Genomic DNA, 17,703 nt, shown 5'->3' with positions numbered 1-17,703 from the left:
ATGAGGCCTTCACAGGAGAGAGTCTAGTTGACACAGTCTCTGCTGACACTTCAGGGATGTGTTGTGCTCGTGTCTAGGCGCAGGTCCTCCATCTGATCTGGATACGGCCCGGATCCGGCTGACTACATCATGTGTTGTGGTCGTGTCTAGGCGCAGGTCCTCCATCTGATCTGGATACGGCCCGGATCCGGCTGACTACATCATGTGTTGTGGTCGTGTCTAGGCGCAGGTCCTCCATCTGATCTGGATACGGCCCGGATCCGGCTGACTACATCATGTGTTGTGGTCGTGTCTAGGCGCAGGTCCACCATCTGATCTGGATACGGCCCGGATCCGGCTGACTACATCATGCGTTGTGGTCGTGTCTAGGCGCAGGTCCTCCATCTGATCTGGATACGGCCCGGATCCGGCTGACTACATCATGTGTTGTGGTCGTGTCTAGGCGCAGGTCCTCCATCTGATCTGGATACGGCTCGGATCCGGCTGACTACATCATGTGTTGTGGTCGTGTCTAGGCGCAGGTCCTCCATCTGATCTGGATACGGCCCGGATCCGGCTGACTACATCATGTGTTGTGGTCGTGTCTAGGCGCAGGTCCTCCATCTGATCTGGATACGGCCCGGATCCGGCTGACTACATCATGTGTTGTGGTCGTGTCTAGGCGCAGGTCCTCCATCTGATCTGGATACGGCCCGGATCCGGCTGACTACATCATGTGTTGTGGTCGTGTCTAGGCGCAGGTCCTCCATCTGATCTGGATACGGCCCGGATCCGGCTGACTACATCATGTGTTGTGGTCGTGTCTAGGCGCAGGTCCTCCATCTGATCTGGATACGGCTCGGATCCGGCTGACTACATCATGTGTTGTGGTCGTGTCTAGGCGCAGGTCCTCCATCTGATCTGGATACGGCCCGGATCCGGCTGACTACATCATGTGTTGTGGTCGTGTCTAGGCGCAGGTCCTCCATCTGATCTGGATACGGCCCGGATCCGGCTGACTACATCATGTGTTGTGGTCGTGTCTAGGCGCAGGTCCTCCATCTGATCTGGATACGGCCCGGATCCGGCTGACTACATCATGTGTTGTGGTCGTGTCTAGACGCAGGTCCTTCATCTGATCTGGATACGGCCCGGATCCGGCTGACTACATCATGTGTTGTGGTCGTGTCTAGGCGCAGGTACACCATCTGATCTGAATACGGCCCGGATCCGTTTGACTACATCATGTGTTGTGGTCGTGTCTAGGCGCAGGTCCTTCATCTGATCTGGATACGGCCCGGATCCGGCTGACTACATCATGTGTTGTGGTCGTGTCTAGGCGCAGGTCCTCCATCTGATCTGGATACGGCCCAGATCCGGCTGACTACATCATGTGTTGTGGTCGTGTCTAGGCGCAGGTCCTTCATCTGATCTGGATACGGCCCGGATCCGGCTGACTACATCATGCGTTGTGGTCGTGTCTAGGCGCAGGTCCTCCATCTGATCTGGATACGGCCCGGATCCGGCTGACTACATCATGCGTTGTGGTCGTGTCTAGGCGCAGGTCCTCCATCTGATCTGGATACGGCCCGGATCCGGCTGACTACATCATGCGTTGTGGTCGTGTCTAGGCGCAGGTCCTCCATCTGACTGGATACGGCCCAGATCCGGCTGACTACATCATGCGTTGTGGTCGTGTCTAGGCGCAGGTCCTCCATCTGACTGGATACGGCCCAGATCCGGCTGACTACATCATGCGTTGTGGGCGTGTCTAGGCGCAGGTCCTCCATCTGATCTGGATACGGCCCGGATCCGTTTGACTACATCATGTGTTGTGGTCGTGTCTAGGCGCAGGTCCTCCATCTGATCTGGATACGGCCCGGATCCGGCTGACTACATCATGTGTTGTGGTCGTGTCTAGGCGCAGGTCCTCCATCTGATCTGGATACGGCCCAGATCCGGCTGACTACATCATGCGTTGTGGTCGTGTCTAGGAGCAGGTCCACCATCTGATCTGGATACGGCCCGGATCCGGCTGACTACATCATGTGTTGTGGTCGTGTCTAGGCGCAGGTCCTCCATCTGATCTGGATACGGCCCGGATCCGGCTGACTACATCATGTGTTGTGGTCGTGTCTAGGCGCAGGTCCTCCATCTGATCTGGATACGGCCCGGATCCGGCTGACTACATCATGTGTTGTGGTCGTGTCTAGGCGCAGGTCCTCCATCTGATCTGGATACGGCCCGGATCCGGCTGACTACATCATGTGTTGTGGTCGTGTCTAGGCGCAGGTCCACCATCTGATCTGGATACGGCCCGGATCCGGCTGACTACATCATGCGTTGTGGTCGTGTCTAGGCGCAGGTCCTCCATCTGATCTGGATACGGCCCGGATCCGGCTGACTACATCATGTGTTGTGGTCGTGTCTAGGCGCAGGTCCTCCATCTGATCTGGATACGGCTCGGATCCGGCTGACTACATCATGTGTTGTGGTCGTGTCTAGGCGCAGGTCCTCCATCTGATCTGGATACGGCCCGGATCCGGCTGACTACATCATGTGTTGTGGTCGTGTCTAGGCGCAGGTCCTCCATCTGATCTGGATACGGCCCGGATCCGGCTGACTACATCATGTGTTGTGGTCGTGTCTAGGCGCAGGTCCTCCATCTGATCTGGATACGGCCCGGATCCGGCTGACTACATCATGTGTTGTGGTCGTGTCTAGGCGCAGGTCCTCCATCTGATCTGGATACGGCCCGGATCCGGCTGACTACATCATGTGTTGTGGTCGTGTCTAGGCGCAGGTCCTCCATCTGATCTGGATACGGCTCGGATCCGGCTGACTACATCATGTGTTGTGGTCGTGTCTAGGCGCAGGTCCTCCATCTGATCTGGATACGGCCCGGATCCGGCTGACTACATCATGTGTTGTGGTCGTGTCTAGGCGCAGGTCCTCCATCTGATCTGGATACGGCCCGGATCCGGCTGACTACATCATGTGTTGTGGTCGTGTCTAGGCGCAGGTCCTCCATCTGATCTGGATACGGCCCGGATCCGGCTGACTACATCATGTGTTGTGGTCGTGTCTAGACGCAGGTCCTTCATCTGATCTGGATACGGCCCGGATCCGGCTGACTACATCATGTGTTGTGGTCGTGTCTAGGCGCAGGTACACCATCTGATCTGAATACGGCCCGGATCCGTTTGACTACATCATGTGTTGTGGTCGTGTCTAGGCGCAGGTCCTTCATCTGATCTGGATACGGCCCGGATCCGGCTGACTACATCATGTGTTGTGGTCGTGTCTAGGCGCAGGTCCTCCATCTGATCTGGATACGGCCCAGATCCGGCTGACTACATCATGTGTTGTGGTCGTGTCTAGGCGCAGGTCCTTCATCTGATCTGGATACGGCCCGGATCCGGCTGACTACATCATGCGTTGTGGTCGTGTCTAGGCGCAGGTCCTCCATCTGATCTGGATACGGCCCGGATCCGGCTGACTACATCATGCGTTGTGGTCGTGTCTAGGCGCAGGTCCTCCATCTGATCTGGATACGGCCCGGATCCGGCTGACTACATCATGCGTTGTGGTCGTGTCTAGGCGCAGGTCCTCCATCTGACTGGATACGGCCCAGATCCGGCTGACTACATCATGCGTTGTGGTCGTGTCTAGGCGCAGGTCCTCCATCTGACTGGATACGGCCCAGATCCGGCTGACTACATCATGCGTTGTGGGCGTGTCTAGGCGCAGGTCCTCCATCTGATCTGGATACGGCCCGGATCCGTTTGACTACATCATGTGTTGTGGTCGTGTCTAGGCGCAGGTCCTCCATCTGATCTGGATACGGCCCGGATCCGGCTGACTACATCATGTGTTGTGGTCGTGTCTAGGCGCAGGTCCTCCATCTGATCTGGATACGGCCCAGATCCGGCTGACTACATCATGCGTTGTGGTCGTGTCTAGGAGCAGGTCCACCATCTGATCTGGATACGGCCCGGATCCGGCTGACTACATCATGTGTTGTGGTCGTGTCTAGGCGCAGGTCCTCCATCTGATCTGGATACGGCCCGGATCCGGTTGACTACATCATGTGTTGTGGTCGTGTCTAGGCGCAGGTCCTCCATCTGATCTGGATACGGCCCAGATCCGGCTGACTACATCATGTGTTGTGGTCGTGTCTAGGAGCAGGTCCACCATCACCACCAGGTCATGAACGCATGAACTAACTGTTCCCTATTTTTCATTGAAAGCATATGTCATAATTTAGATATATTTTTAAGATGGAAGAATGCGGTTTTACATGAAACATAAACTAGAAACGTGGCTTTCAAATGAAAGGTTGGTATCAAAGAGCACACCCAGGTTCCTAACCGACGACGAAGACTTAACAGAGCAGCCATCAAGTGTTAGACAGTATTCTAGATTATTACGTGCAGAGGTTTTTGGTCCAATCATTAGAAACTCTGTTTTTTCAGAATTAAGTAGTAGGAAATTACTAGTCATCCAAGTCTTTATATCAGCTATGCATTCCGTGAATTGGTAAGTTTCGTCAGGGCGTGAAGAAATACAGAGCTGAGTATCATCAGCATAACAGTGAAAGCTAATGCCATGCTTCCTAATGATATCTCTCACGGGTAGCATGTACAGAGTGTGTGTGTGTGTGTGTGTGTGTGTGTGTGTGTGTGTTTGTGTGAGGGTAGCATGTACAGAGTGTGTGTGTGAGGGTAGCATGTACAAAGTGTGTGTGTGTGTGTGAGGGTAGCATGTACAAAGTGTGTGTGTGTGTGTGAGGGTAGCATGTACAGAGTGTGTGTGTGAGGGTAGCATGTACAGAGTGAACAGCAGTGGTCCTAGTACTGAGCCTTGTGGTACACCATACTCAACTTGTGATTGATGAGACATCTCTTCATTTGAGATCGTGTCTACACGCGTGTGTGTGAGTGTGTTTGTGACACAGATGAGACTCAGATGTGCTGTTTTTCAGGGGAACCAAACAGGACGAGGCTGGAACAATCACATACACATCCTGGATCTGGAGACGTCCTCGTGGAGTCAGCCAATCACGAAGGTGCTAAAGCTAAACTTGATCTAATGTGGTGTTGCAGCAGGATCTGTGTGTGACGAGCTCAAACACTGTGTGTGTCCGTACAGGGAAACACTCCGACGCCACGGGCCGCTCACGCCTGCGCAACCATCGGCAACAGAGGCTTCGTCTTCGGAGGCCGTTACATGGTGTGTGTGTGTGTGTGTGTGTGAGTGTTTCAGAGTGTACATGTTTTTCTATCCCGTTGTGGACTTAAACCTGAACGCACACAGACTCATGTAAAAATGCAGAAAGTTTTCTGTGATGGGTAGGTGTAGGGGTCGGGTTAGTGTGTGTGTGTGTGTGTGTGTGTGTGTGTGTGTGATGGGTAGGTGTAGGGGTCGGGTTAGTGTGTGTGTGTGTGTGTGTGTGTGTGTGTGTGTGTGATGGGTAGGTGTAGGGGTCGGGTTAGTGTGTGTGTGTGTGTGTGTGTGTGTGTGTGTGTGATGGGTAGGTGTAGGGGTCGGGTTAGTGTGTGTGTGTGTGTGTGTGTGTGTGTGTGTGTGTGATGGGTAGGTGTAGGGGTCGGGTTAGTGTGTGTGTGTGTGTGTGTGTGTGTGTGTGTGTGTGTGTGTGATGGGTAGGTGTAGGGGTCGGGTTAGTGTGTGTGTGTGTGTGTGTGTGTGTGTGTGTGTGTGTGTGTGTGTGATGGGTAGGTGTAGGGGTCGGGTTAGTGTGTGTGTGTGTGTGTGTGTGTGTGTGTGATGGGTAGGTGTAGGGGTCGGGTTAGTGTGTGTGTGTGTGTGTGTGTGTGTGTGTGTGTGATGGGTAGGTGTAGGGGTCGGGTTAGTGTGTGTGTGTGTGTGTGTGTGTGTGTGTGTGTGTGTGTGTGTGTGATGGGTAGGTGTAGGGGTCGGGTTAGTGTGTGTGTGTGTGTGTGTGTGTGTGTGTGTGTGTGATGGGTAGGTGTAGGGGTCGGGTTAGTGTGTGTGTGTGTGTGTGTGTGTGATGGGTAGGTGTAGGGGTCGGGTTAGTGTGTGTGTGTGTGTGTGTGTGATGGGTAGGTTTAGGGGTCGGGTTAGTGTGTGTGTGTGTGTGATGGCTAGGTGTAGGGGTCGGGTTAGTGTGTGTGTGTGTGTGATGGGTAGGTGTAGGGGTCGGGTTAGTGTGTATGTGTGTGTGTGTGATGGGTAGGTTTAGGGGTAGGGTTAGTGTGTGTGTGTGATGGCTAGGTTTAGGGGTCGGGTTAGTGTGTGTGTGTGTACTGTGTGTGTGTGTGTGTGTGTGATGGGTAGGGGTCGGGTTAGTGTGTGTGTGTGTGTGTGTGTTGGCTAGGTGTAGGGGTCGGGTTAGTGTGTGTGTGTGTGTGATGGGTAGGTGTAGGGGTCGGGTTAGTGTGTGGGTTAGTGTGTGTGTGTGTGTGATGGGTAGGGGTCGGGTTAGTGTGTGTGTGTGTGTGTGTGAGAGATGGGTAGGTGTAGGGGTCTGGTTAGTGTGTGTGTGATGGGTAGGTGTAGGGGTCAGGTTAGTGTGTGTGTGTGTGTGTGTGTGTGTGATGGGTAGGTGTAGGGGTCGGGTTAGTGTGTGTGTGTGTGTGTGTGTGATGGGTAGGTTTAGGGGTAGAGTTAGTGTGTGTGTGTGTGTGTGATGGGTAGGTTTAGGGGTCGGGTTAGTGTGTGTGTGTGTGTGTGTGTGTGATGGGTAGATTTAGGGGTCGGGTTAGTGTGTGTGTGATGGGTAGGGTTAGGGTTAGGGTTAGGGTTAGTGAGTGTGTGTGTGTGATGGCTAGGTGTAGGAGTCAGGTTAGTGTGTGTGTGTGATGGGTAGGTTTAGGGGTCTGGTTAGTGTGTGTGTGTGATGGGTAGGTTTAGGGTTAGGGTGTGTGTGTGTGTGTGTGTGTGTGTGTGTGTGTGTGTGTGAGATGGGTAGATTTAGGGGTCGGGTTAGTGTGTGTGAGGGGTAGGGTTAGTGTGTGTGTGTGAGATGGGTAGATTTAGGGGTCGGGTTAGTGTGTGTGAGGGGTAGGGTTAGTGTGTGTGTGTGTGATGGGTTAGGGTTAGGGTTAGGTTTAGGGGTCGGGTTAGTGTGTGTCTGTGTGTGTGAGTGTGTGATGGGTAGATGTAGGGGTCGTGTTAGTGTGTGTGTGTTTGATGGGTAGGTTTAGGGGTCGGGTTAGTGTGTACCGTGTGTGTGTGTGTGTGTGTGTGTGTGTGTGTGTGAATCACTGCTACTAGTGTTCCTATGATCATTAGCATAGGCTAGCATGTTTAGCGTTCTGAAGCTCAGTGTTTTGCTCCGCAGGATCAGCGTCTGAACGATCTGCACTGCCTCGATCTGGACTCGTGGGAATGGAGTGAGATGTGCGTTCAGTGAGTGTAACACCGCTGAGAGATCTGTGACGAGCTCACACACTAAAGCGTGTGTGTTTCAGGTGTGTTCCTCAACACGGTCCCGTCGGCCGGTCCTGGCACTCGCTCACCCCAGTGTCAGCTGACCATCTGTTCCTGTTCGGCGGATTCACCACCGACCGAGAGACACTGAGTGAGGGAATCAGTGTGTGTGTGTGTGTGTGTGTGTGTGTGTGTGTCTGACAGCACAGCTTCATCAGTGTGTGTGTGTGTGTGTGTGTGTGTGTGTGTGTGTGTGTGTGTGTGTGTGTGTGTGTCTGACAGCACAGCTTCATCATTGTGTGTGTGTGTGTGTGTGTGTGTGTCTGACAGCACAGCTTCATCAGTGTGTGTGTGTGTGTGTGTGTGTGTGTGTGTGTGTCTCTGACAGCACAGCTTCATCAGTGTGTGTCTGTGTGTGTGTGTGTGTCTGACAGCACAGCTTCATCGGTGTGTGTGTGTGTGTGTGTCTGACAGGACAGCTTCATCAGTGTGTGTGTGTGTGTGTGTGTGTGTGTGTGTCTGACAGCACAGCTTCATCAGTGTGTGTGTGTGTGTGTGTGTGTCTGACAGGACAGCTTCATCAGTGTGTGTGTGTGTGTGTGTGTGTGTGTGTCTGACAGCACAGCTTCATCAGTGTGTGTGTGTGTGTGTGTGTGTGTGTGTGTCTGACAGGACAGCTTCATCAGTGTGTGTGTGTGTGTGTGTCTGACAGCACAGCTTCATCAGTGTGTGTGTGTGTGTGTGTGTGTGTCTGTCTGACAGCACAGCTTCATCAGTGTGTGTGTGTGTGTGTGTGTGTGTGTGTGTCTGACAGCACAGCTTCATCAGTGTGTGTGTGTGTGTGTGTGTGTGTGTGTCTGACAGCACAGCTTCATCATTGTGTGTGTGTGTGTGTGTGTGTGTGTGTGTCTGACAGCACAGCTTCATCAGTGTGTGTGTGTGTGTGTGTGTGTGTGTGTGTGTCTGACAGCACAGCTTCATCAGTGTGTGTGTGTGTGTGTGTGTGTGTGTGTGTCTGACAGCACAGCTTCATCAGTGTGTGTGTGTGTGTGTCTGACAGCACAGCTTCATCAGTGTGTGTGTGTGTGTGTGTGTGTGTGTCTGACAGCACAGCTTCATCAGTGTGTGTGTGTGTGTGTGTGTGTCTGTCTGACAGCACAGCTTCATCAGTGTGTGTGTGTGTCTGACAGCACAGCTTCATCAGTGTGTGTGTGTGTGTGTGTCTGTCTGACAGCACAGCTTCATCAGTGTGTGTGTGTGTCTGACAGCACAGCTTCATCAGTGTGTGTGTGTGTGTGTGTGTGTGTGTGTCTGACAGCACAGCTTCATCAGTGTGTGTGTGTGTCTGTCTGACAGCACCTCTTCATCGGTGTGTGTGTGTGTGTGTCTGTCTGACAGCACAGCTTCATCAGTGTGTGTGTGTGTGTGTGTGTGTGTGTGTGTCTGACAGCACAGCTTCATCAGTGTGTGTGTGTGTGTGTGTGTGTGTCTGTCTGACAGCACCTCTTCATCGGTGTGTGTGTGTGTGTGTGTCTGTCTGACAGCACAGCTTCATCAGTGTGTGTGTGTGTGTGTGTGTGTGTGTGTGTGTGTCTGACAGCACAGCTTCATCAGTGTGTGTGTGTGTGTGTGTGTGTGTGTCTGACAGCACAGCTTCATCAGTGTGTGTGTGTGTGTGTGTGTGTGTGTGTGTGTGTGTCTGACAGCACAGCTTCATCAGTGTGTGTGTGTGTGTGTGTGTCTGACAGCACAGCTTCATCAGTGTGTGTGTGTGTGTGTCTGTCTGACAGCACAGCTTCATCGGTGTGTGTGTGTGTGTGTGTCTGTCTGACAGCACAGCTTCATCGGTGTGTGTGTCTGTCTGACAGCACAGCTTCATCAGTGTGTGTGTGTGTGTGTGTGTGTGTGTGTGTGTCTGACAGCACAGCTTCATCAGTGTGTGTGTGTGTGTGTGTGTGTGTGTGTGTGTGTGTCTGACAGCACAGCTTCATCAGTGTGTGTGTGTGTGTGTGTGTGTGTGTGTGTGTGTGTCTGACAGCACAGCTTCATCAGTGTGTGTGTGTGTGTGTGTGTGTGTGTGTGTGTGTCTGACAGCACAGCTTCATCAGTGTGTGTGTGTGTGTGTGTGTGTGTGTCTGACAGCACAGCTTCATCGGTGTGTGTGTATGTGTGTGTGTGTGTGTGTGTGTGTGTGTGTGTGTGTGTGTGTCTGTCTGTCTGACAGCACAGCTTCATCAGTGTGTGTGTGTGTGTGTGTGTGTGTGTCTGACAGCACAGCTTCATCAGTGTGTGTGTGTGTGTGTGTGTGTGTCTGACAGCACAGCTTCATCAGTGTGTGTGTGTGTGTGTGTGTGTCTGTCTGACAGCACAGCTTCATCAGTGTGTGTGTGTGGGTGTGTGTGTGTGTCTGTCTGACAGCACAGCTTCATCAGTGTGTGTGTGTGTGTGTGTGTGTGTGTCTGTCTGACAGCACAGCTTCATCAGTGTGTGTGTGTGTGTGTGTGTGTGTGTCTGACAGCACAGCTTCATCAGTGTGTGTGTGTGTGTGTGTGTGTGTGTGTCTGACAGCACAGCTTCATCAGTGTGTGTGTGTGTGTGTGTGTGTGTGTGTCTGACAGCACAGCTTCATCAGTGTGTGTGTGTGTGTGTGTGTGTCTGACAGCACAGCTTCATCAGTGTGTGTGTGTGTGTGTGTGTGTCTGACAGCACAGCTTCATCAGTGTGTGTGTGTGTGTGTGTCTGTCTGACAGCACAGCTTCATCGGTGTGTGTGCGTGTGTGTGTGTGTGTCTGTCTGACAGCACAGCTTCATCAGTGTGTGTGTGTGTGTGTGTGTGTGTGTCTGACAGCACAGCTTCATCAGTGTGTGTGTGTGTGTGTCTGTCTGACAGCACAGCTTCATCAGTGTGTGTGTGTGTGTGTGTCTGTCTGACAGCACAGCTTCATCGGTGTGTGTGCGTGTGTGTGTGTGTGTCTGTCTGACAGCACAGCTTCATCAGTGTGTGTGTGTGTGTGTGTGTGTGTCTGACAGCACAGCTTCATCAGTGTGTGTGTGTGTGTGTGTGTCTGACAGCACAGCTTCATCAGTGTGTGTGTGTGTGTGTGTCTGTCTGACAGCACAGCTTCATCAGTGTGTGTGTGTGTGTGTGTGTCTGTCTGACAGCACAGCTTCATCGGTGTGTGTGCGTGTGTGTGTGTGTGTGTGTGTGTCTGACAGCACAGCTTCATCAGTGTGTGTGTGCGTGTGTGTGTGTGTTGCAGGCGACGCCTGGCTGTACTGCGTGAGGACGAACGAGTGGAGGCCGTTTGATCACGAACACACTCAGCGACCCAGGTGACCCTTCCTCGTCTGTCACTGATGATCTCGATGTGTGTGCCGTTCTCCCGGTCTCATGTGTGTTTTCTGCAGACTGTGGCACACGGCGTGTTTCGGTCCTGACGGGGAAGTGTTTGTGTTTGGAGGATGTGCAAATAATCTGCTCTCTCAACAACAAGCGGTGAGCAAAATATAATATTTACTCCCTAATAACGAGCAAATGCTGCTAATGCTAATGCTGGAGTCGGAGCTAATGCTGAAGCCGGAGCTAATGCTAATGCTGAAGCCGGAGCTAATGCTGAAGCCGGAGTCGGAGCTAATGCTAATGATGACACCGGAGCTAATGTTAATGCTGAAGCCAGAGCTAATGCTAATGCTGAAGCCGGAGCTAAGGCTAATGCTGAAGCCGGAGTCGGAGCTAATGCTGAAGCCGGAGCTAATGCTAATGCTGAAGCCGGAGTCGGAGCTAATGCTGAAGCCGGAGCTAATGCTAATGCTGAAGCCGGAGTCGCTCCTGCCAGTAGAACGTGAGATTAGCTTGAGCAAACTCTGGATTGGTTCTCAAACTGAGAGAGTTTATTCCTGCCTTGTAAATGCGTTTACATTCATGTTATTTTTCATAAGAAGTGAATCTAACCTCGTGTGCGGTCGGCTGTTCGCTTCGTCACGCTCAGCTGTTGGCCAGACTCTGGATCTACCCCAGTAGACGGAGCGGTTATAGCGAGCCGGAGCTGAGCCGGGCCGGGTTTGTGTGGTTTCGTCAGCTGTATCTCCTCATGCAACACAGAGCTAGTGAGGAGAAAACAAACGTTCACCTGTAGTTAGGAGGCTAACAGAAACACAAGAGCGTCTCAGTGAGGATGAGTCCTGCATCTCTGCACGAGTCTAAACACTCGTTTAACCCTAATCCTGCATCTCTGCTCGAGTCTAAACACTCGTTTAACCCTAATCCTGCATCTCTGCACGAGTCTAAACACTCGTTTAACCCTAACCCTAATCCTGCATCTCTGCTCGAGTCTAAACACTCGTTTAACCCTAACCCTAATCCTGCATCTCTGCTCGAGTCTAAACACTCGTTTAACCCTAATCCTGCATCTCTGCCCGAGTCTAAACGCTCGTTTAACCCTAACCCTAATCCTGCATCTCTGCTCGAGTCTAAACACTCGTTTAACCCTAATCCTGCATCTCTGCCCGAGTCTAAACGCTCGTTTAACCCTAATCCTGCATCTCTGCTCGAGTCTAAACACTCGTTTAACCCTAACCCTAATCCTGCATCTCTGCCCGAGTCTAAACACTCGTTTAACCCTAACCCTAATCCTGCATCTCTGCTCGAGTCTAAACACTCGTTTAACCCTAATCCTGCATCTCTGCTCGAGTCTAAACACTCGTTTAACCCTAACCCTGCATCTCTGCACGAGTCTAAACACTCGTTTAACCCTAATCCTGCATCTCTGCTCGAGTCTAAACACTCGTTTAACCCTAATCCTGCATCTCTGCTCGAGTCTAAACACTCGTTTAACCCTAATCCTGCATCTCTGCTCGAGTCTAAACACTCGTTTAACCCTAATCCTGCATCTCTGCTCGAGTCTAAACACTCGTTTAACCCTAATCCTGCATCTCTGCTCGAGTCTAAACACTCGTTTAACCCTAATCCTGCATCTCTGCTCGAGTCTAAACACTCGTTTAACCCTAATCCTGCATCTCTGCTCGAGTCTAAACACTCGTTTAACTCTAACCCTAATCCTGCATCTCTGCTCGAGTCTAAACACTCGTTTAACCCTAACCCTAATCCTGCATCTCTGCCCGAGTCTAAACACTCGTTTAACCCTAATCCTGCATCTCTGCTCGAGTCTAAACACTCGTTTCTTCTTCATCTGTATTTACAGGCTCACAGCAACGAACTACTGGTGTTCACGGTCCAGCCCAAATCTCTGGTCAGGTGAGCGGTTCTCCACAGCGCCACGCTCACTGCCTCGCCCTGTGTGTGTGTGTTGATAGTGTGTGTGTGTGTGTGTATCCTCAGGCGCTGTTGATCGTGTGTGTGTGTGTGTATCCTCAGGCGTTGTTGATCGTGTGTGTGTGTGTGTGTGTATCCTCAGGCGCTGTTGATCGTGTGTGTGTGTGTGTATCCTCAGGCGCTGTTGATCGTGTGTGTGTGTGTGTGTGTATCCTCAGGCGCTGTTGATCGTGTGTGTGTGTGTGTATCCTCAGGCGCTGTTGATCGTGTGTGTGTGTGTGTGTGTGTATCCTCAGGCGCTGTTGATCGTGTGTGTGTATCCTCAGGCGCTGTTGATCGTGTGTGTGTGTGTGTGTGTGTGTGTATCCTCAGGCATTGTTGATCGTGTGTGTGTGTGTGTATCCTCAGGCGCTGTTGATCGTGTGTGTGTGTGTGTGTGTGTGTGTGTGTGTGTATCTATCCTCAGGCGCTGTTGATCGTGTGTGTGTGTGTGTGTGTATCCTCAGGCGCTGTTGATCGTGTGTGTTTATCCTCAGGCGCTGTTGATCGTGTGTGTGTGTGTGTGTGTGTGTGTCCTCAGGCTGTGTTCAGACGTGGCCGTCCGGCACCAGGAGCTTCTTCAGCACTCGTGGGACGTTCTGCCCAAAGCCCTGCTCCAGCAGCTGCAGCAGAGGATCATGGGACACTCCTAGAAGACAATCACAGCGGAACATGTGGAAAACCATCGCCAGAGACGTTCATGAGACTCGTGTAGCAGAAAATGGTTTATTCCGCCAGACAACACAAAGACCATGCCGGAACTGATTTCAGCATCTTCAAACTCATTTATTAAAGCACATCTCCATTAAAGCTCGTCACCATCTAACGCTTCTGCTCTTTATTGCTCTCACAGTTTATAACAACATTCCCCAGTCGCACGCATACAATCAACACTGTGTACGAAACACCACTGACGTTAGAGGAATGAGCTGAAATCTGTTTCCCAGACCTCTGATTCACACATTTACTGAAACTAGACCATATAATTCCCACGATTCATCACAACTCTTCATCACCTAGTCAGGATTTGTACAACAAGCCAAAATGTTGTATTGATTGTTTTTGTTTTTTTTCCAACATGGAAAATAAATGAAGCAGTGTTTACATTTATACTGTAATTTTGATTTATTTATTATTAAATCCAATGAGTTGAAGGGAAATTATCTGCTTTTAAAACACAAAGCGTCGGTTGTTCTCCGTCATAAAACACAACCTGTGAATATTCAGTCTTTGGAAAGGCGATTCAAAGCATGATGGGATGCGCTCAGGAATCTCCCGCTTCACTTCTTCTTCGCCGCTAAGAGGTTCGGCGCCGACACCTTCACTTTCCCAGGCATGTTTCTGGACAGATCCGTGTCCTGTAAAACAGCAGCGTCACATGACTGATCCCGGCCAATCATCAGAGGCACAAACGTGAGCTACAAATACCTTGACGCTCCGGAACAAGTCCTTCTCTCGAGCACTGGCATCTTTGCCTCGCATGAAGCTCAGCACGGCCGTACGGGCAGCTGCGCACACACACACACACACTCGTTACGTCACATTCACACACACTTAAACCATTAACGTTTCACATAAAACCAATCTTTACCTTTGCCCTTTTTCTGAGTGCCTGGCGTTAATTTGACTTTGTACCTGCAGTCAAAACAGGGCAGAGAGTTGATTAGGGTCTGAGAGTGTGTTCATATCTGATGTAGTGAATCTGCTAATACTGAAACCTGATGTAGTGAATCTGCTAATACTGAATCCTGATGTAGTGAATCTGCTAATACTGAACCCTGATGTAGTGAATCTGCTAATACTGAATCCTGATGTAGTGAATCTGCTAATACTGAACCCTGATGTAGTGAATCTGCTAATACTGAGTCCTGATGTAGTGAATCTGCTAATACTGAGTCCTGATGTAGTGAATCTGCTAATACTGAATCCTGATGTAGTGAATCTGCTAATACTGAGTCCTGATGTAGTGAATCTGCTAATACTGAATCCTGATGTAGTGAATCTGCTAATACTGAATCCTGATGTAGTGAATCTGCTAATACTGAACCCTGATGTAGTGAATCTGCTAATACTGAACCCTTATGTAGTGAATCTGCTAATACTGAGTCCTGATGTAGTGAATCTGCTAATACTGAACCCTGATGTAGTGAATCTGCTAATACTGAATCCTGATGTAGTGAATCTGCTAATACTGAACCCTGATGTAGTGAATCTGCTAATACTGAGTCCTGATGTAGTGAATCTGCTAATACTGAGTCCTGATGTAGTGAATCTGCTAATACTGAATCCTGATGTAGTGAATCTGCTAATACTGAGTCCTGATGTAGTGAATCTGCTAATACTGAATCCTGATGTAGTGAATCTGCTAATACTGAATCCTGATGTAGTGAATCTGCTAATACTGAACCCTGATGTAGTGAATCTGCTAATACTGAACCCTTATGTAGTGAATCTGCTAATACTGAGTCCTGATGTAGTGAATCTGCTAATACTGAGTCCTGATGTAGTGAATCTGCTAATACTGAGTCCTGATGTAGTGAATCTGCTAATACTGAACCCTTATGTAGTGAATCTGCTAATACTGAATCCTGATGTAGTGAATCTGCTAATACTGAGTCCTGATGTAGTGAATCTGCTAATACTGAACCCTTATGTAGTGAATCTGCTAATACTGAGTCCTGATGTAGTGAATCTGCTAATACTGAGTCCTGATGTAGTGAATCTGCTAATACTGAATCCTGATGTAGTGAATCTGCTAATACTGAACCCTGATGTAGTGAATCTGCTAATACTGAATCCTGATGTAGTGAATCTGCTAATACTGAACCCTTATGTAGTGAATCTGCTAATACTGAGTCCTGATGTAGTGAATCTGCTAATACTGAACCCTGATGTAGTGAATCTGCTAATACTGAGTCCTGATGTAGTGAATCTGCTAATACTGAATCCTGATGTAGTGAATCTGCTAATACTGAACCCTGATGTAGTGAATCTGCTAATACTGAGTCCTGATGTAGTGAATCTGCTAATACTGAACCCTGATGTAGTGAATCTGCTAATACTGAGTCCTGATGTAGTGAATCTGCTAATACTGAACCCTGATGTAGTGAATCTGCTAATACTGAACCCTGATGTAGTGAATCTGCTAATACTGAGTCCTGATGTAGTGAATCTGCTAATACTGAGTCCTGATGTAGTGAATCTGCTAATACTGAACCCTGATGTAGTGAATCTGCTAATACTGAGTCCTGATGTAGTGAATCTGCTAATACTGAGTCCAGATGTTGTGAATCTGCTAATACTGAGTCCTGATGTAGTGAATCTGCTAATACTGAACCCTGATGTAGTGAATCTGCTAATACTGAGTCCTGATGTAGTGAATCTGCTAATACTGAGTCCTGATGTAGTGAATCTGCTAATACTGAGTCCTGATGTAGTGAATCTGCTAATACTGAACCCTGATGTAGTGAATCTGCTAATACTGAACCCTGATGTAGTGAATCTGCTAATACTGAGTCCAGATGTTGTGAATCTGCTAATACTGAAACCTGATGTTATGAATCTGCTAATACTGAATCCTGATGTTGTGAATCTGCTAATACTGAATCCTGATGTTGTGAATCTGCTAATACTGAATCCTGATGTAGTGAATCTGCTAATACTGAAACCTGATGTTGTGAATCTGCTAATACTGAATCCTGATGTTGTGAATCTGCTAATACTGAACCCTGATGTAGTGAATCTGCAAATACTGAACCCTGATGTAGTGAATCTGCTAATACTGAAACCTGATGTAGTGAATCTGCTAATACTGAATCCTGATGTAGTGAATCTGCTAATACTGAACCCTGATGTAGTGAATCTGCTAATACTGAATCCTGATGTAGTGAATCTGCTAATACTGAATCCTGATGTTGTGAATCTGCTAATACTGAGTCCTGATGTTGTGAATCTGCTAATACTGAATCCTGATGTAGTGAATCTGCTAATACTGAAACCTGATGTTGTGAATCTGCTAATACTGAATCCTGATGTAGTGAATCTGCTAATACTGAAACCTGATGTAGTGAATCTGCTAATACTGAATCCTGATGTAGTGAATCTGCTAATACTGAACCCTGATGTAGTGAATCTGCTAATACTGAGTCCTGATGTTGTGAATCTGCTAATACTGAGTCCTGATGTTGTGAATCTGCTAATACTGAATCCTGATGTAGTGAATCTGCTAATACTGAAACCTGATGTTGTGAATCTGCTAATACTGAATCCTGATGTAGTGAATAGGGATGTCCCGATCCGATCCACGGCATCGGTATCGTGCCGATACTGGCCCAAAACGCTAGATCGGATATCGGAGGGGAGAAAAAAAATTATCCGATACCTATGATCCGATACCCATTAGGGGTGGAACGGTACGTATTCGTACTGAACGTACGTTCGGTGCATGGATTTACACAGAGAATACACGGTATAAAAATAAATAAATATCGCGTGCACATTAATGTAATACGGAACTAACGTTACTGTTAGATACGCGCATATGCGGGTTCTTTAGGGACACCTAATCTGTAGCCCGCCTTAGCTCTGAACGCGCGTCTATATCGCTTCAAACGCTCACTTTATCATTATACGCGCGCGGCGCGTCCTATTCACTTTGGACGCGCGAATGGATTCAAACTGTTCAAGCATCGAACTAGACGCGATAGACGCAAATTTGACGCAATGCTGGAGTGTGTGTGTGTCAGAGAGAGAGAGGCACGGGCGCGATCGAACAGTGGAAACATAAAAACATACTCCGTCATTTTCATACAGGACATCATTAAAACTGCAAAAAGTGTTTAGCCTACTTATATTTGTGTAAAACCCAACATTGTGCTTTTGTCAAACTGTAAACTCTTGTCAAACTGTAACTGTCACCCAACCAAAATCACACACACACACACACACACACACACACACACACACACGCTGTTTAAAAGCAAAAATGATATCATCTTTTG

General features: G+C 49.3%; 2 protein-coding genes across 6 annotated transcripts in view; one reads left to right on the top strand and one right to left on the bottom strand.

Moving 5' to 3' along the window:
• Positions 1–13,812, top strand: part of klhdc2 (kelch domain containing 2) — a 17,461-nt gene extending 3,649 nt beyond the window's left edge. Inside the window, exons 7-14 of one of the 2 annotated variants that reach the window (XM_079853004.1) lie at positions 4,964–5,047; positions 5,131–5,211; positions 7,304–7,362; positions 7,434–7,543; positions 10,653–10,725; positions 10,801–10,888; positions 12,594–12,646; positions 13,245–13,812. In XM_079853004.1, the coding sequence (XP_079709130.1) occupies positions 4,964–5,047; positions 5,131–5,211; positions 7,304–7,362; positions 7,434–7,543; positions 10,653–10,725; positions 10,801–10,888; positions 12,594–12,646; positions 13,245–13,356 (660 nt within the window). In that variant the 3' untranslated portion in view covers positions 13,357–13,812. The remainder of the gene's footprint in view (positions 1–4,963; positions 5,048–5,130; positions 5,212–7,303; positions 7,363–7,433; positions 7,544–10,652; positions 10,726–10,800; positions 10,889–12,593; positions 12,647–13,244) is intronic. The other variant, XM_079853005.1, reaches the window with a different exon arrangement.
• Positions 13,467–17,703, bottom strand: part of nemf (nuclear export mediator factor) — a 36,273-nt gene continuing 32,036 nt past the window's right edge. For 2 of the 4 annotated variants that reach the window (XM_079852984.1, XM_079852985.1), the window contains exons 29-31: positions 14,295–14,338; positions 14,132–14,211; positions 13,467–14,061 (exon numbers count right to left, since the gene is read on the bottom strand). In XM_079852984.1, the coding sequence (XP_079709110.1) occupies positions 13,984–14,061; positions 14,132–14,211; positions 14,295–14,338 (202 nt within the window). In that variant the 3' untranslated portion in view covers positions 13,467–13,983. The remainder of the gene's footprint in view (positions 14,062–14,131; positions 14,212–14,294; positions 14,339–17,703) is intronic. The other 2 variants (XM_079852986.1, XM_079852987.1) reach the window with 1 other exon arrangement.

The sequence above is a fragment of the Squalius cephalus genome (assembly GCF_949319135.1).
Source record: "Squalius cephalus genome assembly, chromosome: 20".
Taxonomy (NCBI): Eukaryota; Metazoa; Chordata; class Actinopteri; order Cypriniformes; family Leuciscidae; genus Squalius; species Squalius cephalus.
The sequence above is the reverse complement of the archived record's forward strand: the minus strand, read 5'-3'. Positions and strand labels throughout refer to the sequence as shown.